Source organism: Struthio camelus, chromosome 30 (assembly GCF_040807025.1).
Source record: "Struthio camelus isolate bStrCam1 chromosome 30, bStrCam1.hap1, whole genome shotgun sequence".
Taxonomy (NCBI): Eukaryota; Metazoa; Chordata; class Aves; order Struthioniformes; family Struthionidae; genus Struthio; species Struthio camelus.
This window is the reverse complement of record NC_090971.1, coordinates 774,322-801,454: the sequence shown is the minus strand read 5'-3', so window position 1 is coordinate 801,454 and position 27,133 is coordinate 774,322. Positions and strand designations below refer to the sequence as shown.

Below are 27,133 nucleotides of genomic sequence, written 5' to 3'. Positions count from 1 at the left end.
TCTGCACTCGGAGTCCTTGAGGGCCTGCAGAGCCCCCGGCCTGGCGGCCAGCCCAGCTCCGGCTCAGCTCAGTAGGCCGGGGACACCACACCGGTGGCCGTCCCCTCCCCGGGGACGCATTTAGGAGGGGATTAGAGAGGTGACGGCCGGGGTGGGAAAGGGCAGGCAGAGAGCCCTGGCACGACGGCACGGCTCGGCACAGCTCAGCCCCGGGCGGCGCCAGGCGGTGATGGCTGCTCCTGGCCAGCGCCGCGGGGCACACACGTGTCCCACATCGGGGTGCCGCATGCATGTCCCACATGCGTGTCCCACACCCGTGTCCTGCACCAGAGAGGCTGCATGTTTGTCACAAACCCGTGCCTATGTCTCCTCGCTGCATCTGGCACATGTCCCCTCACCCACGGCCCCCCATCCCTGTCCTGCATCCTTGTCCTGCACCCATGGCCCCACACCTGTGCCCCTCACCCATGAACCACACCCATGTGCCCTCACCCATGTCCCCACCCCTTTGTCCCCCATCTGCGGCCCTCACCCATGTCCCACACTCATGTCGCCTCACCCGTGCCTCTCACCCATGCCCTCATCCAACCCCCCACCCGTGTCCCTCACCTATATCCCCCCACCCGTGTCCCTCACCCATGTCCCCTCACCCATATCCCCTCACCCGTGACCCCCATCCCTACCCCTCACCCACGTCCCCCGCCACTCCCACCCGAACTACATCTCCCAGCAGCCCTCGCGGCTCCCTTCCCCCGCCCCGCCCTGCCATTGACCGCCTCCCGAGGCGCGCGGCGCCGTGCCTCCCGATTGGCTGTCCCCGTGGCAACGGGGCGGTGCGGGGGCCGGCGGGAGGGGGCGGGCCGCCAGGGCGGGGGAGGGGGCGCAGCGGCGGGCGGAGCGCGCGGGGCCGGGGCGGGGGCCGGGGCGGGGGCGGCCCGGAGGGGGCCGGGCCCGGCGCGGCCCCTCCCCGGCGCCGCTTGTTTGTTTGCGGCCGCCCCGCCGCGGCGGCGGTTGGTGACCGGAGCGGTCGGTGCGCGCAGGGCGGCTCGGGAGGGCGGCGGAGCCTCCCGAGCACGGTCGGTGCCGCAGGGCCTCGCTGAGCCGCCGCGGGGGGGGCCCGGCATGAGGAGCGGGGGGCCGCGGAGCCGCCAGCCCGCCCCACCGGGGCCGCGGAGTCGGGGGGAGTCCGCCACCGCCGGCACCTCGCCGGCACCCGGCCGCTGACCCGCCGGCACCCGGCCGCCCACCGGGGCCACCTCGTCGGCACCCGGTCACGCGTGGCCGTTGCCCCGCCGGCGCCCCGCTGACACCGGACCGCTGACGCCCTGCTGTCACCCCGCCGGCGCCCGGCCCCCGCCGCTGAGGCCCCGCCGCGACCGGGCCCCGCCGGCGGCTGAGGCCGCGGGGCCGCCGAGGGAGCAGCTTGCCGGCGTCCGACCGGGCACCTGTGCTATGCGGTGGTGGCTATGGCTTGTCCTCCTCAGCCTGCTCGCCGGCACCGGTGCTGAGGGTAAGGGGGCTGCGGCGGAGCCCCTTCCCCGAGCGCGGGGCAGGCAGCGCCGGGCGCTGCTCGCTGCGGGGCTGGGAGCAGCCGCCGGCAGGGAGACCACTCCCGGTGTCGCGACAGAGCCAGGTGCAGCCCGCTCTAGCTGGCTCCGAGCAGGCATCCGGGTGGCCCTGTGGCGCTGGGTCGGCGTGCTGGGGAATCGTTTGGGTTGATGGCACTCAAACACACGAGTGTTTTTTTTCCCCTCTGCCCCACTTGCTGGCCCGAGCCAAGTTTGTGGGGTTGTGCTCACCCAGCACCCCTTGCCTGTGAGTCCTCCCAGCCGGCCAAGGAGCACAGTGTGGTAGCGTGTGTGTTTCCGCTCTGGAAGGTGGGAGCCCAGGGCTAGCTCCTGGCTTCTCAGAGGGCCTAAAGTTGCTGTTGCCCTACTGTGAGCGGGGTGCTGGCTCTTAGCATGCTGTGAAGCAGGATCCTGTTGTGCTTCCTGGTTCAGGTGTGTGCCTCACCCTCCTGTCCCAGGCTCCTCGGCATGTCCCTGGGAGTGAGGTGTGCTCGCACTTCTCTGTGGTGGTGGAGAGGGAGGAAAAGCTGTGTTTGCTCTCCAGGTGCAATGGAACTGAAGGATGGGCAGAGTGGGGGCGCACGGCTGCTTTGCCTCTCCTGTCCAGTGCTTCTGGTGTCGAGGCATTGCCAGTCCCACTTGCTTTGGACGTGTGGGAAGAGATAGCGTTCCCTGAGCCACAGCCCTCAGCGGTCCTGGTCCTGCTCACAAGCGCTTGAACCTTTTGTGTTGGCCCCAGCAGGTAACGGCCAGGCAGAGTCTCAGGCTGTGATCGGACGAGTTGGAGAGAGCACGGTCCTGGGCTGCAACCTTCTGGACGCTCAAGAGGCCCGTCCTCCTCTCTACGTGATCGAGTGGGTCCGCTTTGGGTTTGTTCTGCCCATCTTCATCAAGTTCGGGCTCTACTCGCCGCGTGTGGACCCAGAGTACATAGGTAAGTCCCACGGCTGGGGACACATCCCACACCTGAGGTGTTGTGGCTGTGTGGGTCTGAGCAGCAGCTCTGGGTCTGTGCCCTGGGTCCTGGAAAGGCCCTGCTGGCCCAAACCTTGGGGGCTGGGGCTGACCTGGGGCACGATGTGAGCCCAGGCAGGCTGACTGTGGCATACGATGTGAACACAACCTGCCTGCCGTGCTCACTTCCTCACTCTCCTTGGCTGGGCCCCAGCCAAGGGCCGCCGCTGTCAGAGCACATTAATCACGCTCCCGAGATGGTGGGGAGGCACAGCAAACCCGGTGGGGCTCTCCCTCCAGCCTGGAGCGGTGAGAGGGCCATGGGGAGGTCACCATGGTGGGGCCAAGTCCCCCCCCACACACACACCTTATGCAGCTGCTTGATGGATGGCAGGAGGAGGAAGCAGAGGGGATTTGGGACATGCTAGTGCTGGACACTCAGCCCACAGGGGAGCCAGGAGTCCACAGCTCGGCTCAGCAGCGGGAGGTTGCCCTGCTGGAGTGGTGAGGTGGGAGAGGCTTCTCAGCACACATCAGTGATGCCCGCTGAGGCAGGAAGCGCCCAGCACGTCAGGGATTGCCGATTGCCGCTTGTTGATGCGTCCTCCGGCTACAGGGGTTCCCCTCCCCCAGCAGCACCTGCTTGCGAACTGGCATGGCTGAGTGGCTGGCTGCTTGTGTGTAGAAGCTCCTGGGCATTGGGTGCTAAGTGGTGCAGATCCACTGTGCTCAAGTGTGAGTGTCATACCTCCATCCTAGTGCATGCTGCAAGATCCCTTATCAGGGAAGCGAGCAGCAGGTCTGGATCTGCTCTGACCTGCAGGCAGCACAAAACATCATCCTCTTCCTATCACTAATCTTCCGCTCCTAGATGCTGGGAGCGGGAGGGTAGTGGAGAGCAGTCTAGACCCTGCTCAGCATTGAGTGGTGCCTGCAGGCTCTAGGCTGGGCATTCCTTGGGGTCAAAGGTAGGATTGATGCTGCTTCTGGGTCTTTGTTTGCTCTAATCCCTCTGTGGGCTGCTTCCTGGTGGAAGCTTGCTCCTGCCCTCGCTGGGCAGTGGACTCCCAGGAAGGACTGCAGGTTTCCAAGGCGGATGGCACAGCCATGGGCACTGCGTGATGGGTACCTTGGAGCCAGCCACGGTGCTGCTGGATCGTGGCACTGTCTGCTGTGTTTCCTCAACTTTCTTTTCCAGTCTGCCAGGTCCAAAAAGAGCCAGGTACTACTGCCAGGCTGTGTGTTGTCCTGTCCGATCCCACAAGCCAGCCCTGCTCATGTCTTGCTTTGAGCATGGGCAGAAGTGAAATCCTTCTAGAGACATCGCTGCAAGCCCAGGAGACTGCCCAGGATGGTGGTGGGAGCGTGGCAGTTGCAGAAGCCAGTGTCTTGCTTTGCCGTAGGCCAACGGTCAGGCTGTGCTAGGCCACTGGCGCAGACCTGGTGGAAGCAGGGAGCCCTACTGTCAGGCTTCCCTTTGGCACCCAGCTCTTTGCAAAGCTGTGGGCACCCCGGACGCTGCCATGCCATCGCTTTGGCCCCTGTGGGTCGCTTGAAGGTTGAGCTTGGGGAGGGGATTTCAGCGAAGATGCTAATTGGCAGTGCTGGGCTGGCTTGGGATTTGGAGCAAAGCTGTGCTAGGGAAGGGCTGTGGCGTGGGAGGGGGATGTTCTCCTATATAGGGGTTATTTAAAGTGAAGCAGTGGCAGACCTCGAGGGATCCCTGCAAATGCAGAGGTGCCGGCAACAGGATCTTCCTGGGAAAGGCTTGCAGCCTCTTGTGGAGGAGGGGAAGGGCTGGCAGCTGGCTGGCATTTTGGCCTGAGCCTGGTGCCCTGGAATCCTGTGGTAGCAACACATGGAAATCCTCCTGCGGGAGTGGTGGGGATGGGTGGAGGTGACTGGATTGTGCCTAGGTCAGGGCTCTCAGGCTCTAGTCACAGGATCCCATCTCCATAAGTTTTTAGGCAGTGGCCAATTTCAAAGTGCCACATGTTGAGGTTTGAACTGACCCAGCTCCTGGCTAGATGTGGGCACAGGCAGGGAAACGCTGCCTCTTCCTGGGTGTAAGATTGAGCCTGTGAAAGCAGGTTGCACAGGAGAGGGCCAACCTCGAAGCAATCCTCTGCTTCTCTTGCTGCCAGCCTGTACCCACGTGCGGGGGAAACCTTGCACTATGAGCCAGGGTGGCCCCCACCCCTGTGCTGGCTCTGTTAGACCAGCGATGACAACAAACCCTCTGGCACCTGTTTTCCTGGGAGGCCTGCACTGGGCTGCTGCTCTGCACTGGCTCTGTCTCAGTCCTGTCACCTGAGCCTGGGGGCTTTGCAGGGCCTCTCAGCAACAGGGAGTTCAGGTTACCCCCGCGAGGGTAGCAGAGGGGACCTTCCCGCATCCTGCCCGCGCTCTCAGCCCGTTCCCTGCTTCCTGGTACCACAGCACCGGTCCCAGTGTCACTCGAGCCCCTGGGGGACTGCGGGAGCAGGTTTGGGTGCTCCCAGTGTTTGGTCCTCAGGGAGAAGGGCTGATGCGGGGACCTGCTGGGGGAGGGGGATCTTGCTTGCAGGCAGTGTTGGCTGTATCTAGGGCAAGGTGGGTGGGCAAGGGGGGCTGGCGGTTGTCACCATGGCAGCAGGCTGCTTATTTTCAATCCTCTGTGGCGCCTGGGGGGCTGGGAAGGGATGGGAGGGATGGGCAGGGGCTGCCTGGAGCAGCTCAGGCTCAACATAGCAGCCAAGGGCAGCTCTTCCTTCCAGCCCTTCCCAGGTGGAGCAGCTCAAATATCACCCAAGAGGGCTCAGGAAGCCCCCCCTCCCCCCCCAAACACAGACACACACACACAGACACACACTTGTTGCCTGCTTCCATTGTGTGGCGATTTGGGGTGTCCCAGAGGCAGGTTGCAAGTGGGGCAGCTGCATCCATGTCTGTGAAAACTCCTGGGTTGCTCCCCTCCAGCGCTTGGGGAAACAGGGCTGGCTCAGCCAGCCTTCCCCAGGTGTCACTGTCCCTGTGGTGTCACAGGCTGCTGTCCCAGCTCTGGGCTACCACAGAGCAGGGCAGGGGGCTGGCAGTCCCATTGCCTGCTCCGGGGCACCCCAGCCCCTGCCCCTCGTGGTGCCGAGCACAGCAGCCGTCAACGGCTGGGGCTCCAGCCCCCTTTGTGTCCTTTTGAATGGTGGTTGCCAGGCACTGGGAGATGCTTGCGTGGAGGGCAAAGGCGGTTTTGTTATCGGCTGGGTGGTGAATGAGGAGGAGGGGGCTGAGGCCAGCTCTAGGGGATTAGAGGGAGGCTGGGGGTGTATCCCCGGGGCACTCTGATCTTTTCCAATAGGACCTTTGTTTCGGAGCCTGCTGCTCCCGGCTGGCTTCTGGGGCCGCAAGCTGGCAGCTGCAGGCGGGGAGCAGTGCTGTCGGGGATTTGGGAGCCTTTCTGCGCGCCTTGCAGCTGCCCTGGCTTCTCTGAGGCCGTGGGCAGGGTTCTCGGCTTGTGAGAGAGCAGCCGTGGGAATGAGATGGGGAAGGGATCCTTTTCCCAAGGGTGTTTTGCCTTTGCTCCTGTCCCCATCTCCACTCCTGTCCCCATCTGTCTCCACTCCTGTCCTCCACTCCTGCGCCCCTTCCCCAACTCCTTGCAGTGTTAGGGACGTGTTGTGTGTCCCTAGCTAAGCTCTGGGTCATAGGATGGAGGGTCCAGCAGGGACACAAGAACAGAGATATCACCAGCCACTGTCATATTGGGACCAGCAGCAATGTCCAGGCCACAGGAGCTCATAGACAGCTTGCAGCGAGGTGCTGAGTGGCACAGGGTGCATGCAGCAGGCTGCCTGGCCAAACTGCCTGCTTGTAGCCCTGCTCCGGCGGGACTCGCAGTTCTTCCTTCATGAGACCAAAGCAAAGCCTCGTGCCAGGACATCCGTGGGCTGACACTGCAGTCCCACGCAGTGTTAGCACCTGGCTGCTCCCCTGTATGCGCACCACTGGTGCATGCCTGGGGCAGGATGTTTTTTTTGCCTGGGGTGTTGCTCCATGTGCTGAGTGATGGATGTAGCCAGAGGCACCCAGATACATCCAACTCCAACTGTGCCTGGCATCTGCTGCCAGAGATGCCATGGGTCTGGATTGGAGACTAAGAGAAGCAGGTGGTGGCTGCAGAGGCTGGATGCAACACCAGGCACCAGTGGGGATGGTTTGTATGTGTTTGCGTGTGCTGGGTTTACACGGGGCTGCATAGCCCCAGCATATGATCCTGTCCCTAAACCACCAAGCCTCTGTGCTCAAACCAGCTTGCCCAGGTGTTACCACTTCTCCTCTTCCTTCCCAGGCTCTTTGGGTGTGATCACAGCGTCCTGCTGCTGTAGCACCCACGCAGTGCGAGAGCCTGGGCTCCTGTGGCCTCAAGCAGCGCACGGAGACTTTGTGTGACACTGAACTTGTGACACCCCAGCCCTAGGGAGCAGGTTTGGCCTACAAAGCGCTGAGCTGAGCTCCCTCCCACGGCCACCGCCACGGCTACACACACCCTCAGCTGTCTGTGCGGCTCTGTCTCAACTTTGGGGCTTGCTGTGCTGAGGCAGCAGCATTGATTCGTGTGTGCAAGCCATCCTGAGACTGCCTGGCGTGTGTACCTGTGCTGGGAAAGGCATGTACTGTAGGTCAGCGTGTGTGGGTTGTGTCCAAGAGGGAAAGGCTCTTGAACGTATCCATGCTCGTTCAGCTTGAAGCATTTCCAAAGGCTGCGTCTGTCCTGGGTAGAGCTGATGCGCTTTCCAGCAAAGCGACCTTTTTGGAAACTCTTCATGAGGATGCTGATTTAGGGGAGCTCTAGGACTTTGACCGAGCATCTTGAGGCTGTGGAGGAGTCGAGAGCTGTGTGCACAGTGCAGGGTGTCAGCACCCTAGCTGTGTGCGAGCCAGGCCTGGGTCCTGCCGTGACGTGCAGTCCTGCCAGACCAGCCTGCTGGAGCATGGGGCAATGGCATATGAGGGGCTGAGCTTTCCAGACTGTGAGTGTATGCAGCGATGTTCAGGGGTGCATACTTGTGCCTGGGGTGCTGAGGTGGTGGAGGTGCTGTCTGTGCACCCCAGCCTGGGTGCTGAGCCAATTGCCTGCTGCACTTCTGAGCCGATTATGGCTCTGATAATAGCCCAGGGGATTAGAGGACTGCGTTCACTGTTGCTTTAGGTCCTTATCCTCCTCCTCATCAAAGAGGCCGTGTGGTGCGGGGCTGCTGGCTGCCCTGGCCTCAGAGCGAGGATCCTGCAACCTAGGAGAGCCTCATGCCTCTGGCCAGCCCCGACATGGGTCATAACACTTGTGCCACGAGTCCTTGTCAGGCTGGTGATGGGTTCAGGCTAGCCAGACTGCACATTGCAGGACAAGGAGAAGGTGCGGGGGTGCCTCACATGCCCAGAGCTTAGCAGGGCTCCTAAGGGTGAGAGAGCTGGGGGACGCTCCCGAGGGGAAAGGCTATCTGAGGGGACAATTCCTGAAAGGCACCCAACGAGCCAGGAAGCAATGCGGAAGGGTGTGAGGAGAGATTTTTGTAGGCAGGCTGGTAGCTCAAGGGGCTTTTGGGTGTGGGGGAGACAGAGGGTTGGTAGGATGGGCTCCCCATGGGTGTACCAGCTGCTGGGAGCAGCGCTCAGGGCATGGGGACCACATTGCCAGGAGTCTAGGAGGTCCTTGCTGAGGCCACTCTGCACGAGAGCGGATGGCAGAGCTGATCTCTACTTCCAGCCCATTTCCCCAACAGCAGCAAGCCGTGCAGCAGTAAATGTTGTTTTGACTGACCTCCACCCTGGCATGGCTGCACCGGCTTTTGTCTGCGAGGCTGTTCCCAGCCCCCACAGAGCTGGCCAGCCACAGCAGGAGTTGCCAGTCCCAGCAGGTTGAGGTGGAAGCAGCCTGAGCACCCACAGCAGGAGCTGCCAGTCCCGGCAGGTTGAGGTGGAAGCAGCCTGAGCATGTCCCAGCTGCACGGGGCAGATCCTCGCACTGCCAAGTGGGGCACTCGGCCCCATTCCCCAGGAAAGCTGCTGGCAGAGGGGGTTGGCAGAGGCTGGGCTCAGCACTGCGTGGGTGGGTGCTCCAGGGAGACAGGCAGCCTGAGGACACGGCCGTCCCCAAGCTGGCAGCAGCGCTCGTGTGATGGACGCCTCTCACTCGGCAGGTCGCGTGCGGATTGAGGAAGGTGCCTCACTGCGCATCGACCTCCTGCGCGCTGAGGACCAAGGCTGGTACGAGTGCCGCGTGCTCTTCCTGGACCGGCACAGCTCTGACGACGACTTCCAGAACGGCACCTGGATCCATCTCACCGTCAACGGTATGGCTGGGGCAATGCTTGGCACGCGCAGGCTCCTGCAGCAGTTGACCTGGAAGTTTTAACAGCTCCTCACTCCACAGCAGGTGCTGCTATGAGCCTTAGGGATGGGCTTCAGGGTTTGTGGCTGCCTTCATGTGCATGAATGTGATATGATGTGACAGGAACTTGGAATCCTGGAAGCAGGTTCAGGTTGCCTCAGGTCTGCCCTGTTCAGGCATGGCCTTGGGAGGGTTAGCAGTTGGTTGGGTCCGTGTGATGTGGAAAGGTAACAGGACTCAGGCAGAGCCAAAACCACTCCTGAAATCTCCAAGGCTGCACCCAAGTGAGCCCAGGCTGCTGCCAGCTCTGCCCCTTGCTGCAAATTGCTCTCGTATCTGCTCTTTTTGTGGCGCTCCATCTGAGTCCTGACTCCAGGTTGGTGACTCCACTGGGTGACTCATGTGCTCTAGGAAGACTCAAGCAGTTACAGAGAAGGCCAGTGCCAGGCAGAACATCTCAGGTGTCAGGGCAGGTGACCTGCTCACCAGCCATTAGGCTGTTCCTGGTCCTTCCTCAGGCTCCCTGCTTAGCCTGTGGGCAGCCAGGATGGACCTCACAGAGCAGATGATGGTGCTCTAACACCCTGAGCGAGGGATACCCTGTCCTGTGCTCTCCTGTGTGGCGTGCCAGGAGAGACCTTCCCCATGCACTCTGCGCACATACAGCTACCTTGTGCCTGCGCTTCGCCACGTCACTTTGCTGCCCCATTTATAGGGTGACTGTGAGGATGGAGGGGACAGTGAGGAGTAGTTTGTCTTCCCCAAGGGCCGGAAGAGCAGCTACTGCAATGGCAGAGCTGGGATCAGTGTCAGCCACCAGTTTGTTTCCCAGAGATCTGGATCCTGCTCTAGAGCTGGCCCTTCAGAGATCACTGCTCTGCCCTGTACTAGCAAAGACCGCAGGGCCAGATCTGCTCGTCTTCTAAGACCAGTCAAGCCATGTCAGCAGCACAGGGGTGCGTTTGTGTCTTTGCAGCACCCCCCACCTTCCTGGAAACCCCCCCTGCATTCGTCGAAGTGCGGGACCGGGACAGGCTGAGCCTTACCTGCACGGCTATCGGCAACCCCCAGCCCATTGTCACCTGGAAGAGGAGCGACCTGGCTGTCCAGAGCGGGGACACAGTGCAGGTAAGAAAGGCAGGTCTCCAGTAGCCTCCTGCCAAGGGACGTGGAGCTGTGACCACCGAGTGTCCATGTGATGCGTCATCCATCTTGACAGGGGTCTTGTGGGTCTCCCAGGCATGCAGAGCCATGAGCCTCTGCTTGGCTGGAGAGTGTGTGCCCGTCCCCAGCAGGGTGGCACCCAGCTCCTGCCACTGGACCTGCCCATAGTGCCATGTTTCTGAGGGTGTCCTGTCCCTTGGTGGCCATGCCATGACTCCCAGGGGTCCCCAGGGCAGGTCTAGCCAGCCAGGAAGAAGCTGCACCAGGGCTCTTCCCCAGGGAAGAGCCTTTGGAGCTGATGCAGGTAAAGGGCTTGGTAACTCACTGCAGGAAGGAGAAGGCTATGCTGCCAAAATAGAGCTCCTCCTGCAGCCCGGCAGCTCGCAGAGCAGGGCAGGTGGCCCTGGTCCCTCTCCCGCCACCGTGGTGGCCCTGACGAGGTTGCGCCGGGTGCCGTTGCAGGTAAGGAACGGGACGCTGAGCATTGCCATCGTGGAGCGGGCCAGCGCAGGCACATACACCTGCCATGCTTCCAGCAAGGAAGGCACCATCACCCACACCACCCGTGTGCTCGTGCAGGGTAAGAGTGGGTGCTGTCTGAGCCCTGACCAGGTGGGGCACCCTGCTGGGTGTTGTACACCCTGCTCCCTTGGATCATGGAGGGAGCTGCCTCACGGGGATTGGGTTTGGGAGGAGCACAGGAATGACCAGCTTTTGGAGCAGTTGGGGCCGTCCCTTGTCCCCAGCCCTCACTGTCCTCTCTGCCCCATACTGCAGGGCCACCCATCATCGTGGTACCACCTCAGAACATCACCGTCAACATCTCTCAAGATGCCTTCCTGGCATGCCAGGCCGAGGCCTATCCCGGCAACCTCACCTACACATGGTTACAGGGCAACAGCAACGTCTTCCATCTCAGGTACAGCAGGAATGAGATCTACTGCATGCTGGCAAGCGGGGTGGCAGAAGGGGGCTGGGGACGACACTGGGTGATCATGGGCTCCTGCTGGCTATCCCATGTGGCTGGTAGTGCTGGGGCACAGCAGGAGCAGGAGCTGCTGTGCCCCCATGAAGCCTGGATCCAGGCACCCCTGAGCACTACAGGCAGGCAGTGAGCTGCTTGGGTGCTTGAGGAGGGAGTTTCTCTCACTCTGGGATGGTGGGGATGGTCCCAGCTGTGCTGCTCACTCTCCTGCCCTGTCCTTTCTTTGTAGCCACCTCCAGGCTCGAGTCCGCGTCCTGGTGGACGGGAGTCTCTTACTCCAGAGAACAACCCCAAACGACGCTGGCAAATACACCTGCATCCCTAGCAATGGGCTGTGGAAGCCACCTTCTGCCTCGGCCTTCGTCACAGTGCTGTGTAAGAGGCTCCACAGCCCCTCGCAGGCCATGCTGCCCCTTGGGAGCCCAGGGCACAGTGACCAGCTCCTCTCATGAAAAGGCTCCTCCAGGCTCAGCAGAGCAGGGACCCCTCCAGGTGCCCATGGGCAAGCCCAGCAGGTCTTGCAGGCCCTGGTGTGAAGGGGGTTCTCCTTCAGCTGCCGTGGGGATCGTGAGCCCCCTGCAATCCTCATGCAGGTCTTGGTGCCCTGTTTGTCCTCACAGATCCAGCGGAGGTGACCACTATGCTCCCAGAGACCCACCTGCCCAAGGGGATGCAGGGTGTGATCCGGTGCCCTGCCAGGGCCAACCCTCCTCTGCTCTCTGTCAGCTGGACTAGAGACGGGCGCCCGCTGGAGCTAAACAAGGTACTGCTGCTTGCACCCACTCCTGTCTTCCCACCACCCCCAGCCCCTTGTCCTGACCCCAGCATCCCCGTCTCCCAGTTCCCTGGCTGGTCCATGAGATCCGACGGCTCCATCATCATCGCAACGGGGAATGATGATGCACTGGGAGTGTACACGTGTACCCCATACAACAGCTACGGCACAGCTGGCGAGTCTCGGCCCACGCGCGTGCTGCTCAAGGTGAGACGAAGCTGGTGGGTGACGCTGCCTGAGCCCATTGCCCCATCTGCTCCCACCCTGCTGGGCCAAGCACCCATTTGGCACGGGTGCTGCCACGCCACCCTTGTGACAACCCAACTGTGCAGCAATACAAATGTGCCACGGTGCCATTTGGTCTGCCCTACCGTGGGTCTGCCTCCATCCGTCCTACCACTAAGCTCATCGCCATGCTTGACTCTATTCCAGGACCCTCCTGCCTTCACGGTGCGCCCCAAGGAGGAATACTTCCAGGAGGTGGGCCGGGAGCTGGTGATCCCCTGCGTGGCCCGTGGGGATCCCCCACCCACTGTCACGTGGGTGAAGGTAAGAACCACAGGTCTGGGGCACCAGCTGAGCCCACCTGGGAGGCTGATGCTACTCTTGCCCTCTAGGACGTCAGTCCTCATGCCCCAGGGCAGTCTGCATGTCCTTGTTCCCACAGCCACTGTGCAGGGTCACATCTCTCTTGAGAGCCTGGTTCCTGCTGGACAAGAGGCCTGGGGCCCTTTGCTAGTGCTGTCTTCAGTTCTCTAAGAAACAAGGGCAAAATCCTGCCCCTTCTTTGGCCTCTGTTTCCACACCGGCCCCAGGGCGGTGGATCTAAAGCACATCAGGTCCCGTTTGCTTCAGCATGGGCAGGGTCGCTGCAGAGCAGCCAGCCTGCAGTGGGGTCAAGTCAGTCGCGTGCTATCAGCATGTGTGCGCCTTGCTGTGCAGCTGGGCAGTGCGGGGAAGAACGGCGCCCAGGTGGATGCAAACAGCAGCCTCGTCTTCCGTCCGCTCGTCAAGGAGCAGCATGGGATCTGGGAGTGCATGGCCAGCAACCAGGTGGCCCACATCAGCACCACCACCTCTGTCCACGTGCTGGGTGAGTCACCTGTCCCTGGCAGGCAGGCCTGGTCCATGGGTGCGGGGCTGCCCTAAGGACAGAGACGGCAGCTGTGGGGTGAATGGCCCTGGTCCCACTGCGCTGGAAGGGGATGGAAATGCCTCCACGCATCTGTTGTCTGAGCTGCTTTTGTCTGATATGTCTTCTCTCTGCTTTCTCTACCAGGTACCAGTCCTCATGCCGTCACCAATGTCTCTGTGCTCCCGCTCCTGCTGGCAGCCAACATCTCCTGGGAGCCTGGCTTTGACGGAGGTTATTTCCAGAGGTTCAGCGTCTGGTACACACCACTGTGAGTCCCACAGGGGCAGGAATGTGGTATCCCAGCACCCCATCCATCCCACCAGGCAGCAGAGGGTCCTGCCCCTCAGCTCTGGGCTTACAGGTCTCACATCTGCTCAGGGTGAAGCATCTGCCTCGGGCCCATCATGACTGGGTGTCACTGTCAGTGCCAGTTGGAGCTCAACACCTCTTGGTGGAGAATCTCCAGCCAGACGTGAGCTACCAGTTCAGCGTCCTGGCCCAGAACAAGCTGGGCAGTGGCCCCTTCAGCCAGATCGTCACCTCCGTGCCCAGGGGTAAGAGTGGGCCATGGTGCTGCCCACAGAATCCCTTGGGTTCCCCCAGCACCTTCGCGCACATGGGAGGCTCCTGTTCCTGCCTTACTCTCCCCTCATCACCACATCCGCGTCCTGTTTCTCTTCAGGCTTCTCGCTGACCACGGTGCCTCCAGAGCCGCCTGCCATGACCATGCGCATCTTCCTGTCCCCGCCGCAGGCTCTGACTGCCAACGAGACTGCACGTGGGGTCCTGCTGCAGTGGGAGCCCCCGGGTCAGTTCTCAGTGGCGCTGAGTGGCTACGCATTGGAGCTGCGGCAGGACAAGGGTGGCTGGGAGGTGTTAGACCGTTCCATCCCCAGCACGAAGACCCAGGTGTTGGTGCCAGGACTCATCAAGGTGCAGTTGTCGAGGGAAATCCTCACTGTGTGCCTTTCCATGGGGCAGCCCTGCACAAGTGCAGGGACACAACAAGGAGGGGGTTGGCTCCGGGGAGGGGTCGATATCGCTGCTGCCCAGTGCTGGGAGGAGCTGGGGACCCTGGAGAGCTGCTCAGCTCCGCAGTCTGGTGGGCTAAGGTTTATCTGGTCACCGTGCTAAGGCTGATGGCTCTTTGCTTCCTCAGGACGCCTTCTATGAGTTTCGACTGGTGGCCTTTGCTGGCAGCTACATCAGTGATCCTAGTAACACGGTGAACGTCTCCACAGCAGGTAAGGCCTGGGCTGCAACCCGCTTGCTTTTCCTGGCCTGGAGATAGAAACCAAGGGAGTAGGCGTCCAGCGTAGCCTAGGATCTTCCCAAATAGAAACCGCTTCTTACTGCTCCCACCCAAAGTGTCCCTACTGCCAGACCAGGGGATGCAGCCCATAGAGTGGCCCTGGAGTAGGACCACCAAGGCTAATACTGTGAGAAAGGTCATCTCTATGTGTGGAACTTGCATGATATTGGTGTGACGGACTACATACCAGGAGAGCTTTGTCCCAAGCGTCCCTGCTCCCACCACCTGGCATGGTGGAGGTTGCGAGTCCACCAGAAGGTGACAAGCCCCAAGAGGCAGAGAAGGGCAAGCAAGCCAAGGTTTTTACTATTTCTCTCTGCAGTGCTGGTGGTGTGGCCGCTGTGCAGCCAGCGTGCCCACTATGCCGGGATGCTCTGCAGGTAATCAAGTGTCTAACAGTGTCTCCAATCCTGGCCCAGGCATGGAGGTGTATCCGTCTCGCACCCAGCTCCCGGAGCTGCTGCCACAGCCAGTGCTTGCTGGGGTCATCGGGGGGATCTGCTTCCTCAGCGTGGCTGTGATCTTCAGCACCGTGGCAGCCTGCATCATGAACCGCCGGCGTGCTGCGCGCATTCAGAAGCGAAGGCAAGGTAGGACCTAACTGGACGGGTGCAGGTGCCTGGATCCCAGGGCTTCCAGAGAGCTCGAACCGGCACGTCCAGGGAGACAGGACCTCGTTGGCCAGCTGGGTGGGTGTTCAGGGAGGGGACAAGGCCAGCTGAGGGCTGGGGGGGCTTTGGAGGGTCGCAAAGGGTGGTAGTAGGGCTGAGTGGGTGCCGCTGTCTCCTCATCATCACTTTGCGTTGCTTGCTGTGTGATCCCCTTGTGTTCTCATGACCTTCCAGATCCACCACTCGTCTTCTCCCCCAGCAAGAAGCTTCCACCTCCACAGTAAGTCACGCCATGCCATGTTCCCTCCCCGTCTCACTCCCTTGCTGTCTCACTGCGCTTCCCGTCATTCACTTGCTACTGGCTCAGGGCAGGCATGGGATGGGCCGGGTGCCAGCCTGGCCTTCCCTGCTGCTGCTGTCTGAGATGGAAGAGCTGGCTGTTGAGGGGACTTTGGGAGAGGGGTGCTGGGTCAGGATGCACTATGGCGTAGGGCTCCCTTGGGGTGCTCTGCTCACCCTTGCCGGGTGTTTTAGCTGAACAAAGGATCAGAAGCCAGAGAGAAGAGCTGGACTCTAGACCCCGTGGCAGCAATGCAGGGTCACGATACCTGTTGTGAGATGCCTGACGCAAGCTGCCCCGTAATGGGGTGCAGCCAGACAAGTCCAGGAGCCAGGATGGGGATGCTCGAGTGACTCTCCTCTTTTTTACAGCAATTCTCATGGCTCTGGTAGCCCAGATAGTACCATGAAGTTGAAGCTGCAGGCATCTCCATACCAGAGCCTGCGCCGGACGCTGCTGTGGGGCGAGAAGGCAGGCACCAGCCTGGGCCTCAGCATCGCTGGGGCCAGCTCCAGGTACGCGGTGTATGAGAGCCACGTCGGGGAGCATGCGCCCCTGGAGCGGATCTGCCGGGGCCCTGACGGGCGCTTTGTGGTGGAGACTGACAGGCGGTCACAGGAGGGCAGCTTTGAGGCGCTGCCCTACACAGAGACGGAGCTGTACCCTCAGCGGGACCCCTCGCCTGTGCCTCCCTTGATGCAGCAGCCCGAGCCCTACCTCCAGGTCCATTCGGAGGAGAAAGAGCCCATCTGGCGGAAGGGGGTCTCGCTGCGACCCCGGGCCTCAGGGCAGGCCCACCAGGGATCCAGGGCCTCTAGCTACCGCCAGGGCCGCTACTTTGGCTATGGCAGCAGCAGCCCCACAGACGAGGCCGCGGCCTTGTGCATCATCGACCTGAGCCCCGTGGCCTCTGCAGCGACCCTGCCTTACAGTGCCGTGGAGCAGCTGCGAGACAGCACAGGCAGCGCCGCGCCCTGCGAAAGCCCAGCCAGTGCACTGTGGGACTCGCTGCCCCTCCAGGGCTCCCCCTTGCTGCAGCTTGCCCCCCCGGACAGCTCCAGCATCCAGAGCAGCCAGCAAAAAGGCGGCTCGCTAGCACAGAGCGGGATCCTCCAGTACCTGAGCCTGCCCTTCTTCAAGGAGATGTGCGTCGATGGCGACTGGCCACCCCAGGAGGAGCCAAGCGAGCCAAGGCAGCCCCCTTGTGAGCCAGAGCCTCCAGGCAGCCTGGAGACCACCCTGCTGGGGGCCAAAGGCTCCCCAGAGAGCACAGAGCGGACAGTCTGTCCGGACTACATGGACCCATGTGCCAACGCCACATCGCCTCCAGCCACGGCTTTCCTCAAACCCCCCAAGTTGCAGGTGGGCCCTGCAAAGGCCTCGCGGCCCACCACCGCCACCTGGACCAGCTCCCCGAGCCCCCTCCTGGCCACAGAGCCGATCTGTTGGACGCAGGCATCCCCCACCGGCAGCAGGACTGAGGCTGTGCCCTCGGCCATCCCCGCAGAGCCCAGCTGGGCTCTGAGCCTGGCAGGGCAGCCCGAGACATGCAGGCAGCAGGAGCCTGCTGCCCTGGAGAAGCTGCCACGGGGCAGTTTAACCAGCCAGAGCAGCGGCCGGGGCAGCGCGTCCTTCCTGCGACCCCCTTCGCTGGCACCATCCCTCGGGGGCAACTTTCTCAGCACCCTGCTCGGGGAAGGGAGCAGCTGGCAAAGTGGAGGCTCTACGGCAGAGGAGGGCAAGCTGAGGAAGGATCCAGGCCTCACCAATGCAGGCAAGAGGTGAGCTGTGACAGGAACAAGCTGGCTCATGCTTGGGCTCAGCCCGTTCTTTGCACATAGCTCTCAGCCTTTGCACATTGCTTGGCCGGGATGCCCCAGCACGGAGTGCGGAGCTGCCTGGCCGCATCCCAGCACGCGTGGCAACCTGGAGCGGGCATCCCGCAGGACCCACGGCAGAAACCTCGTGATCCAAAGGCCACAGACAGAGCCCCAGAGGTGCCCAGCCTCAGGCTCGGCCTTAGGGTCACTGCAGGCGGTGGGGACCATGGTGGCTGGGGCCAGCCCATCGCTGCCTGCCTGTGGCCTCACACCCACCTCCTGCTTTCCACGCACAGGGCGGCTCGTGGAAAGCCCCCTGCTTGACTGCCCCATTGCTCACCTTGGTATCTCCCCGGGTTCGGCACAGGCTCTGCGCCTCGGTGAGGGTGGGAGGGGTGCAGGCGCCGTGGGCACAGGCCCCGCTGCTGATGCCACCCTGGTGCCCCACAGGAGGAACACATCCGTGGATGAGAACTATGAGTGGGACTCGGAGTTTGCGCTGGAGTCAGACATCCTGGATGCTCTGCAGCTGTACCGCAGCGGGGACCCTTCGCGGCCTGTCTCCACCATTGCCGTGCGTGACCTGGAGAGGCAGAGTGAGTGCTGATATGGAGCCCGTTCCCGAGCGCCATGTGCCACCCTGAGCCCCCTTGGGTGGGAGGCACCCCCATGTCAGGCCTGATGAAAGGGGAAGTGGGTCCCATCTATGGTGCCCTCGGGGATCTCACAGCTCCACAAGCTGAGCGCGGAAAACAGAGGCGCGGGGGTGGCAGAGCGCATCAGCTCCCAGCTTGAGCCGGGCTCCCACATGCCCGGCTGGGAGGTTGCAGGATCAGGCCAGGCTGGTGTCCCATGCATCCAGCCGGGCCCTGCCTGTCTCTTTGCAGAGCCTCGAGGGCCGGGCGCGTCGCCCGTGAACTCCAAGTCGGCGGACGCGCTGGAGGCGGCGGGTGGCCCGGAGCAGCGGGGCAGCCCCGAGGCCCGCTGCACGGCCCTGCGCGAGGAGTTCCTGGCCTACCGGCGCCGCAGGGAGGCGGCCCAGCAGCGGCGGCAGCGGCTGGCCGCCCGTGCCGGCTACACCGAGTGCTTTGAGCTGGCCACGCTGCTCTAGGTGCTGCAGGGCCCCAGTGCGCCCCGTGCCCCACGGTGGGACTCTGGTGCAGCCGGGGGGGCCAGGAGGGCACGCAGCCGTGATGGGGGAAGGCTGCCGTAAGCAAAATAAACAGACCTGAGAGCAGCATGGCCCTGTGCACCCCAAGCCCACGGGAGGGGCCCTGCACCCTCCACCCACCTGGCTGCCCCAGAGCCCAAGCCTGGGGAGCACCTGTTATCCTAGTCCCATGCTCCCTGCACCCATAGGGCTGGTGCCCTCCCCATCATCCCCCCCCCCCACAGCCTGGAGCCCCTGCTGCATCCTTCCTCCCACCCCGTGCTCCCAGCAGGACCCCTCCCATCCTCCCCCTGTTTGCCGCAGGGTGTCTGGCCCCAGCCCCCGCCCCGGTCCCGGGTGTCCCTGTGCTTCCCCGCAGGCCCCCTGCCCCAGTCCCAGTGTCCCCCAGCCTGCCCTTGCTCCCCGCAGTCCCCCAGCCCCAGTGTCCCCCATCGTCCCCCTGCTCCCCGCAGCCCCTTCTCCCCCCCCCCCCGGGGTCCCGGTGCTCCCCGCGCCGCCCCCCCTCCCCCCCCCGCCCAGGGCCCCGGTCGGCGCTGGGCGCGACGGGCGGCGGCGGGTCGGCGCTGGGCGGGGCCCGCGCGCCTCCTTGCCCTTATATGGTCACGCTGCGGTGCGCGCGTCACGGGGGCGCCCGCGGGGCGGGGCCGCGAGCGCCCCCGTCACCCCCGGCCCGGCCCCGCCCCGCCCCGGGGGTCCAGCACGGCGGCTCTCATCCGGTGTCTCCCCCGCCTGTTCCCAGGGGTCCCGCCTGTGTCATCCCCAGGCCCTGCCCCGTGTCACCTCTGGCGGTTCCACCCCTTGTCACCCCATGTCACCCCGGGGGCTGTTCTGTGTCACCCGCAGCCCTGCACCCTGGGGTTCCCCTCCAATGTCACCCTGTCTCACCCCCAGCTGTCCCTCGGGGTCCTGCCCTGCCTCACCCCTGTGTCACTGCTGGCCATGTGCCCCAGGGGTTCTGCGCTGTGTCACCGTTGGCCATGTCCCCTGGGCATCTTTCCCCTGTGTCACCTACAGACCTGTCTTCCTGGGGCCCTGCTCCCAGGTCACCCCTGTGTCACCTCATGCCTGTCCCCCGCACCATGGGTCCTGCACCCCCACGTCACCCCCCTCCTGCTGTCTTTGTCACCCTAGGCCTGGTCCCCCATGGGTCCTGCCCCTGGGTCACCTCTCTCCTCCTCTCTGTGTCACCCCTATGTCACCGTGGGCCTCCCCCCCCCCCCCATCCATGGGTCCTGCCTCGCTCTGTCACCCCGGAAGCTATCTGCCAGGAGTCCTGCTACTGTGTCAGCCCCCAGGCTGTCGCCCTGGCCCTGGCCCTCTGAGTCCCCCCCGATCTTCTCCTTACCCCTGTGTCACCCTTGTCTCCCAGCCCTGTCCCACGTGTCGCCCCCACTTTCCCTGCCCCTGTGTCCCCCAGCCAGGCACCCATGTCACCCCCCGCCCTGCCCCGCAGCCTGGCTGGGTCCCCACAGCCTCACCAGGCGTGGGGACAGAGCCACGGGCTCGGGGACCGTGTCCCAGGGTGGTGGCCCCTGGGTGCTGCGTCCCGGCAGGCCCGAGGCGCTGGAAAACCTGCCAGGAGTCCCCAGCCACGTGCTCGCAGGGCGGCCCGCGGGCATACACGCCTGTGCGTGCGCCCGTGTCCCCCCGGGCGCAGGGCCACCGTCCCCACACACCCCCTAACCACCGAGCAGCTCTGCTCCAGGGCCCGTCCCCACTGTGCCGGTGGCAGCACTGTCCCCAGGGGCCCATCCAGGAGCTTCCGAAGGCAGTGGCACCCTGGGGCCCAGGTTTTGGGGTGCGGGGACGTGGGGGGGGACGAAAGAGCCCTGCACAGGGTGGCCCTGCCGCCCGGGGCCGTCGGAGGCGGCGGGTGGCTCCGCGGCGGAGGCTTTGTTTGTTGTTTTGGCCCCGTTTTCCATGGAGACGAGGCTTGTGCAACTGCCGCCGCCGCCGTCCCTCCCTGCCTTGGCGGGGACGCCACATTCCCCCCCCCCCCCGACCAGGGCCACCGTGTCCCCACGGGGCTGCCCCCCCGCTCCTCTCCCACGGCGCCCATGGCGGGGCTTTGCCCCGTGCCCAGAGCCACCGAGCCAGGCAGGTGGCTGCATGGCCCCAGCATGGCCCCTCTGCTGTCTCCTGCTGCCACTACAGCCACCCTGTCCCCCTGCCACCACCTGCAACCACAGCCAGGGCACAGCTGTCCCTCCCACCCTAGTGACCAACCCCACTGCCACCACAGCCAGGCCCTGTCCCCCACTGTGAGCACCACCACCCTGTCACCGTGATGACTTGGTTCCCTGGCCACCACCGCTGGGCCCTGTCCCCTACTGCTACCACAGAGACCCTGTCCCCCTGCCACCACAGTGACACTGTCCCTTTGCCACTACAGCCAAGCCCCATCCCCTAATGCCAGCACAGTGACCCTGTCCCCTACTGCCACTATGGCCACCCTGTCCCCATCACAGCCAGTCTTTCCCCCTGCCACATGCAGGCCTGTCTCCAACTGCTACCTCAGTGACCTTGTCTCCCGCTGCCCCTGTGGCCACCCAGTCCCCCCGCGGCCACCCGGTCCCCCGCCACCGGGGAGACCCTGTCCCTCACTGCCCCTGTGGTCACCCTGTCCCCCCGCGGCCACCCGGTCCCCCACCACCAGGGTGGCCCTGTCCCTCACTGCCCCTGTGGCCACCCGGTCCCCCCGCCACCGAGGTGACCCTGTCCCTCACTGCCCCTGTGGCCACCCGGTCCCCCTGCGGCCACCCAGTCCCCCGCCACCGAGGTGACCCTGTCCCCCACTGCCCCTGTGGCCACCCGGTCCCCCACCACCAGGGTGACCCTGTCCCTCACTGCCCCTGTGGCCACCCTCTCCCCCTACGGCCACCCGGTCCCCCGTCACCGGGGTGACCCTGTCCCTCACTGCTCCTCTGGCCACCCTGTCCCCCTGCGGCCACCCGGTTCCCTGCCACCGCGGTGACTCTGTCCCTCACTGCCCCTGTGGCCACCCAGTCCCCCCGCGGCCACCTGGTCCCCCACCACCAGGGTGACCCTGTCCCCCACTGCCCCTGTGGCCATCCAGTCCCCCACCACCAGGGTGACCCTGTCCCTCACTGCCCCTGTGGCCACCCGGTCCCCCACCACCAGGGTGACCCTGTCCCCCACGGCCCCTGTGGCCACCGGGTCCCCCGCCACCGAGGTGACCCTGTCCCCCACGGCCCCTGTGGCCACCCGGTCCCCCGCCACCGAGGTGACCCTGTCCCTCACTGCCCCTGTGGCCACCCGGTCCCCCCGCCACCGAAGTGACCCTGTCCCCCACGGCCCCTGTGGCCACCCGGTCCCCCGCCACCGAGGTGACCCTGTCCCCCACTGCCCCTGTGGCCACCCGGTCCCCCGCCACCGAGGTGACCCTGTCCCCCACGGCCCCTGTGGCCACCCGGTACCCCGCCACCGAGGTGACCCTGTCCCCCACGGCCCCTGTGGCCACCCGGTCCCCCCGCCACCGAGGTGACCCTGTCCCCCACGGCCCCTGTGGCCACCCGGTACCCCGCCACCGAGGTGACCCTGTCCCCCACGGCCCCTGTGGCCACCCGGTCCCCCGCCACCGAGGTGACCCTGTCCCTCACTGCCCCTGTGGCCACCCGGTCCCCCCGCCACCGAGGTGACCCTGTCCCTCACTGCCCCTGTGGCCACCCGGTCCCCCGCCACCGAGGTGACCCTGTCCCCCACGGCCCCTGTGGCCACCGGGTCCCCCCGCCACCGAGGTGACCCTGTCCCCCACGGCCCCTGTGGCCACCCGGTCCCCCGCCACCGAGGTGACCCTGTCCCCCACGGCCCCTGTGGCCACCGGGTCCCCCCGCGGCCACCCGGTCCCCCGCCGCCGCAGCCGGGCCTGCCCGGCCGCTGTGCCCCGCGGCGGCGGCGGGCTGCGCTGCCCTGCGCTGCCCTGCGCTGCGCTGCGCGCCCGGGGCAGGAGCGCGCTCCGCGGGCGCCGGGCGGGGCTGCCGGCGGCGGCGGCGGCGGCGCGGCCCCGGGCGCGGGCCCGCCCCGGGAGCGGGCGGCGCCGGGCCGCCCCCGGCCGCGCTGACATCAGCCGTGAAAAGGGCGCGGGCGGCGGCATCCGCCACTGCCGCACCGGGACCGCGGGGGATCGGCGCCGCGCCGCAGGTAGGGGGCACCGGGCCGCGCCCGCCGCTCCGCGGGGCGCCGCGCGCACGTGGCCGCGGGCGGGCGGGCACCGGCGGCGGCACCGCCGCGCTGCCCCGGAGTGGCCGGAGCCGGGCACGGAGCGGGGCCGCTCGCCCCGGGGCGGGCTGCCCCCGACCGCCCCCCCCCGCCCCAGCCCCCGCCCCGGGCCGGTGTAACGGGGCCCGGGCAGTGCCGGTGCGCCCCGCCCCGAGCGGGTCGGTTCCCGCGGCCGCGCCCGGGAAGCGGCTGCCGGGCGCGGCTTCCGGCCCCGCCGTTCCGGTGCCCTGGGCACGGTCCCCTCCCTGCCGCGCCCCGGGGGTCGGGAGGGTCCCTGGGGTGGCAGTGTCCCGAGCGCATCCCCTGCCTGCCGTCCCCAGGGTGTCAGCAGGGTGCCCGGGGTGGTCGTGCCCCGGCCAGGCTGGGTCACGTCCCCTCCCTGCTGCTCCACGAGCGCCTGTGGGGTCCCCAGGGTGGCTGCGTCCCAGCCCAGTGGCTCTGGGGGGTCCCCCGGAGGGCTGTGTCCTGGCCGGGCTGGGTACTGTCCCCTCCCCGCTGCCCTTGGGGTGCCTATGGGGTCCCCGGGGTGCCTGTGTCCCGGCCGGACTGGGAACGGTCGCCTCCCCGCTGGCCCCGCGGCGTCTACGGGGTCCGCGAGCGGCCGCGGGGCTGGGTCCGGCCCTCCCCTCCCGTCTGGGCAAGCCCCAGCTGTGTCGGGAAATCAGCCCTGTCTGCACCAATTTCAGCTCCTCTTTGTTTCCTAATCCGCCTTGGCCCCCGGCCTGGCGCTCCCAGCGCTCCTGGGAAGCGGCTTTCCTCCCCGCTCGGGCGCTGGCTGCGCCCCAGCCCGGGCGCGCGGGGCTCCCGCCGCGGCCCTGCCAGTCCCGGGGCGGGCGGGCGGCGAGCGTCGCCCCGTGGGTCCGGCGAGCCGCTGGGCTCAGGCGGCCGCTGCCGTGCGGCGACGGGGAAGCCCGCTGGCCGGGGCGCTCCGGGGTCCCCGGGGCGGCGCGGGTGCCGAGGCGTAGCGCGGCCGCCCCTCGAGCTGCCGGCTGCTTCCCTGCCGTTTGAGAGCTCGTATATCTGTGGATATAGACATATTTTTTCCCGCTATCTGGATGCGGGGAGTGAGCCTTGGTGCTCCCGCCGGGGACGCTCGTCCCCGCCTCCCCCAGGGTTTGGGCAGCGGCCACCAGCTGCTGCTCCTCTGCTGGTGACGTGAGCCCTGCGCTCCGGCCGAGGTCACCCGTGTAACGGCGGGGCCGGCTCTGCCCCGCGCCTGCCGCCCCCGGTGAGCCTGGCCCCGTCCAGCGCGGGTTGGGCCGAGCCCCAGGGGCCCGCGGCTGCCACGTGTCCCCACCTGGGACGGGGCCACCGGGGCTGGTGGCGGCCACCCCCATCCCCAGGCACGGCAGCCAGCGCTCCCGCCCCGGGGCAAGGGGCGCGCGCCGCAGGCAGCGCTCCTGCTTTCTCATGCCGTGGTGGGTGTCACCGTGCCGTCCCCGAGGGTGACGGGGGGGCCCCGGCTTGCGCTGGGATGGGGCAGGAGAAGACGCGGCTGTGCGGGCGCCCTGCTCTCCGGCAGGGCAGCGCGTGGTCTCCGTGGGAGCCTCGTGTCCCAGCGCGCCGCATCGGGCACCTTGCGCCACCTGGGCGCTTCCCAGCGCGGGCGGCTCCGGGTGCCGAGCCGGGAGACGCCGTCGGAGGCGCTTTGGCAGCGGCGGTGCCCAGCCCCGGGGGCTGGGGCCGAGCAGGGGCGCCGGCGCTGCTGCCCGCGAGCCCGTTTCCAGCCCGGCGGGCAGGACGAGGCCGTGCCCGGGGCCGGGGCTGCCGTCCCCCCTCGCCCTCCTCCACGGCGCTTCCCGGGCGCTCCCGGCACAGCCACCCGCGGCCCGGGGGCGGGAGCTCACCCGGCCCCGCGCTCGGGGCTCGTCCCGGATCTGGCGCGGAGCCTGGCGGCGTGGAGCGGGCTGGTGAACTTTGCAAACAAGCTTCGACCGGCAGCCAGCTCGTGCCAAGTCTCGGCGTTGCCGGCGCGGCCCGGGGCCGGGCGAGCCAGGCGAAACCAGGGGTGCTGGGTCCGGCCGGGGGCCCGACCCCAGCGCGGAGCGGGGCCGGGGCGCTGCTCCCCCGGCCGGCGGTCCTCCAGCGGGTGCAGGCGAGCGCCGGGCTGCGGCGTTTCCCTTGCTCGCCGGGCGACGCTGAGCGCCGTGGGGCCACCCGGGTCCGGGTCCCGGCGGGGCACCGAGATGCTGGCAAGGTCCCGCTCCCAGCCGGCGCGGGGCAGGAAGCGGCGAGCGCTCTTTCCGCTCCGGCCAGGCCCGGCGCAGCCCGGGCAGCGCCTGGCACCGGCGATAAGGCTCGGCACCGGACGTCCAGAGAGCCCGTCCTGCCGTGCTGGCAGCTCCCGCTCCCGGAGGGCGCCTGGGGCAGGTCCCTGTCCGGGGCAGGCGCCGAGCTACCCGCCACCAGCCCGCGCCCTAGCTGGTCCTTCTCGCGCCCGTGGTGGGACGCCGGAGGGGGCTGGCTTGGGTTTGGGTTGGGGGGACACCAGCGGGGCACGGGGCTGCTCGGCGCTCACCGCACGGCCCCGGCCGCTGTTCGCAGACACCGCGCCGTCGCCATGGCTAACAGGGGACCATCCTACGGCCTCAGCCGCGAGGTGCAGCAGAAGATCGACCGGCAGTACGACCCCGAGCTGGAGCAGATCCTCGTGCAGTGGATCCTGGCCCAGTGCGGAGGGGACGTCAAGCAGCCCGAGCCCGGCAGGGAGAACTTCCAGCAGTGGCTGAAGGACGGCACCGTGAGTACCGCCAGGGCTGGCCGCCCTCCGCAGCGGGGGGCTGCGGCCGCCCGCTCCCCGCGGCGCGGCTCGCCCATGGTGCCCTCCTTCCCGCCCAGGTGCTGTGCCGGCTCATCAACAGCCTCCACCCCCGGGGCCAAGGGCCCGTGGCCAAGATCCAGGCCTCCACCATGGCCTTCAAGCAGATGGAGCAGATCTCGCAGTTCCTGCAGGCGGCCGAGCGCTACGGCATCGCCGCCACCGACATCTTCCAGACCGTGGACCTCTGGGAAGGTGAGCGGCGGCGGCGGTGGTGGCGGGGGCAGCCGCGGCGGGGTGGCGCCGGGGGCAGCTCCTCACGCAGCGCGGGGCCCTTGCAGGGAAGAACATGGCCTGCGTGCAGCGGACCCTGATGAACCTGGGCAGCCTGGCCGTCACCAAGGGCGACGGGCTCTTCGTGGGAGACCCCAACTGGTTCCCCAAGTAAGTGGCCCCTCGTGGGCGGCGGTGGTGGGGTGGGCTCGGGGCCGGGGGCCGCCGCGGGGCTGAGCCGCCCCGTGCCCGCAGGAAGTCGCAGGAGAACCGGCGCGTCTTCTCCGAGGACAAGCTGAAGGAGGGCCAGAGCGTCATCGGGCTGCAGATGGGCACCAACCGGGGGGCCTCGCAGGCGGGCATGACGGGCTACGGCATGCCCCGGCAGATCCTCTGAGCGCCCCCCGCGCCGCCGCCTTCGCCGCCCCCACCTCGCCGCGGACCACAGGGCCGGGGCCGCCCGCGCCGCCGCTCTCTCTCGGACCAAAGTCTCTTTTTTTATTGTTATTTGGGGTTGGGGGGGGTTGTACGCCACGGGGGTGGGCTGCCGCAGCGGCCCCGCCGCGCCCCCCGCTCTGGAGCTGCCGCCGCGCTCGCCGGCGCCGCGGTCCCGCCGGGGCCCGCGGCCGCCCCGCTGCCAATAAAGCACCCGTCGCCTTCCCAGCCTCGTGCCGGCGCCCGGGGAGAGGGGCCGGGGGGCGACGGGGCCGTGGTGGGGCGATGGGGACACGCGCGGGCTGGGGGACCCGGCGGGGTGACGTGGGGCACATGCGGGCAGGGGGGCTTTGCTGGGCTGGGGGACATGGCAGGGTGACATGGGGTGCAAACGGGCGGGGTGACACAGCTGGGTGACACGGCAGGGTACACACGGGCTGGGTGACATGGGGTGCACATGGTTGGGTGACACGGCAGGGTACACACGGGCTGGGTGACATGGTGGGGTGATGGTACACATGGGCTGGGTGACACAGCTGGCTTGGGTGACATGGTGGGGTGACACATGCTGTGTGACACGGCAGGGTACTCATGGGCAGGGGGACATGGCAGGGTACATGCAGGCAGGGTAACACAGCTGGGCTAGGTGACACGGCTGGGTGACATGGAGGGGCTGGGTAATATAGGGTGCCATGTGGGCAGGGAGACACGGCTGGGCACACCTGGTGGGTGACCCACAGGGTGCTGTGCATGGGCAGGTTGCCGCAGCTGGGCACACGTGGGCAGGGTGACACACGGGCAGGGTGACACGGGGGGGCCACGAGTGGGCATGTGTGGGCAGGGTGACATGCAGGCAGGGTGACATGGGGGGGCTGTGGCTTGGCACGCGCGGGCAGGGTGACGGTGCCACAGCTGGGCATGCGCGGGCAGAGTGACACGCGGGCAGGGTGACACGGGGTGCTGCGGCTGGGCACGCGCAGGCAGGGTGACATGCGGGCAGGGTGACACAGGGGGTGCCGCGGCTGGGCACGTGCGGGCAGGGTGACACGGGGTGCCGCGGCTGGGCACGCGTGGGCAGCCTGGCAGGGCTGGGCTCCCCGGACACGGCTGGACACCGCGGCCCGGCGGGGACACGGGGACCCCTGCGCCCCCCGGGCGCGCAGGCCTGCGTGCGCGTGCACACGCCTGCCCCTAGCAGTGTTCTGCCCCCAGCAGTGCGCGCGCCAGCT

At 66.5% G+C, this 27,133-nt stretch overlaps 3 protein-coding genes across 3 annotated transcripts; all 3 read left to right on the top strand.

Moving 5' to 3' along the window:
• Window positions 1-1,338: 1,338 nt before the first annotated feature.
• Window positions 1,339-18,267, top strand: IGSF9 (immunoglobulin superfamily member 9). The gene is made up of 20 exons (XM_068922244.1): window positions 1,339-1,510; window positions 2,311-2,502; window positions 8,696-8,848; window positions 9,863-10,014; window positions 10,513-10,630; window positions 10,828-10,969; window positions 11,265-11,410; window positions 11,656-11,798; window positions 11,877-12,017; window positions 12,243-12,359; window positions 12,753-12,903; window positions 13,090-13,213; window positions 13,324-13,499; window positions 13,628-13,878; window positions 14,105-14,189; window positions 14,677-14,847; window positions 15,103-15,148; window positions 15,580-16,989; window positions 17,479-17,624; window positions 17,916-18,267. Exons 1-20 carry the CDS (start codon window positions 1,453-1,455, stop codon window positions 18,137-18,139), a joined length of 4,146 nt encoding a protein of 1,381 aa, XP_068778345.1. The 5' UTR covers window positions 1,339-1,452; the 3' UTR covers window positions 18,140-18,267.
• Window positions 18,268-20,643: 2,376 nt separating this feature from the next.
• LOC138062840 (uncharacterized) lies at window positions 20,644-21,961 on the top strand. The gene is made up of 3 exons (XM_068921940.1): window positions 20,644-20,978; window positions 21,206-21,632; window positions 21,701-21,961. The coding sequence occupies exons 1-3, from the start codon at window positions 20,644-20,646 to the stop codon at window positions 21,959-21,961; spliced, it is 1,023 nt and encodes a 340-aa protein (XP_068778041.1).
• Window positions 21,962-22,217: 256 nt separating this feature from the next.
• Window positions 22,218-26,133, top strand: TAGLN2 (transgelin 2). The gene is made up of 5 exons (XM_068922092.1): window positions 22,218-22,360; window positions 24,983-25,178; window positions 25,277-25,451; window positions 25,538-25,640; window positions 25,725-26,133. The coding sequence occupies exons 2-5, from the start codon at window positions 24,999-25,001 to the stop codon at window positions 25,864-25,866; spliced, it is 600 nt and encodes a 199-aa protein (XP_068778193.1). The 5' UTR covers window positions 22,218-22,360; window positions 24,983-24,998; the 3' UTR covers window positions 25,867-26,133.
• Window positions 26,134-27,133: the final 1,000 nt, after the last annotated feature.

Excerpts from the sequence above, each read along its gene's own strand:
- IGSF9 (XM_068922244.1), top strand. The coding sequence starts at position 1,453 with ATGCGGTGGTGGCTATGGCTTGTCCTCCTCAGCCTGCTCGCCGGCACC. Across the intron at positions 14,190-14,676 it reads GGTGAACGTCTCCACAGCAG|GCATGGAGGTGTATCCGTCT; the intron begins GTAAGGCCTGGG and ends ATCCTGGCCCAG. Across the intron at positions 16,990-17,478 it reads CTCACCAATGCAGGCAAGAG|GAGGAACACATCCGTGGATG; the intron begins GTGAGCTGTGAC and ends GGTGCCCCACAG.
- LOC138062840 (XM_068921940.1), top strand. The coding sequence starts at position 20,644 with ATGGCCACCCTGTCCCCATCACAGCCAGTCTTTCCCCCTGCCACATGC. Across the intron at positions 20,979-21,205 it reads CCCAGTCCCCCGCCACCGAG|TCCCCCCGCGGCCACCTGGT; the intron begins GTGACCCTGTCC and ends GTGGCCACCCAG. Across the intron at positions 21,633-21,700 it reads ACGGCCCCTGTGGCCACCCG|GTGACCCTGTCCCCCACGGC; the intron begins GTACCCCGCCAC and ends CCCGCCACCGAG.
- TAGLN2 (XM_068922092.1), top strand. The coding sequence starts at position 24,999 with ATGGCTAACAGGGGACCATCCTACGGCCTCAGCCGCGAGGTGCAGCAG. Across the intron at positions 25,179-25,276 it reads AGTGGCTGAAGGACGGCACC|GTGCTGTGCCGGCTCATCAA; the intron begins GTGAGTACCGCC and ends CTTCCCGCCCAG. Across the intron at positions 25,452-25,537 it reads GACCGTGGACCTCTGGGAAG|GGAAGAACATGGCCTGCGTG; the intron begins GTGAGCGGCGGC and ends GGGCCCTTGCAG.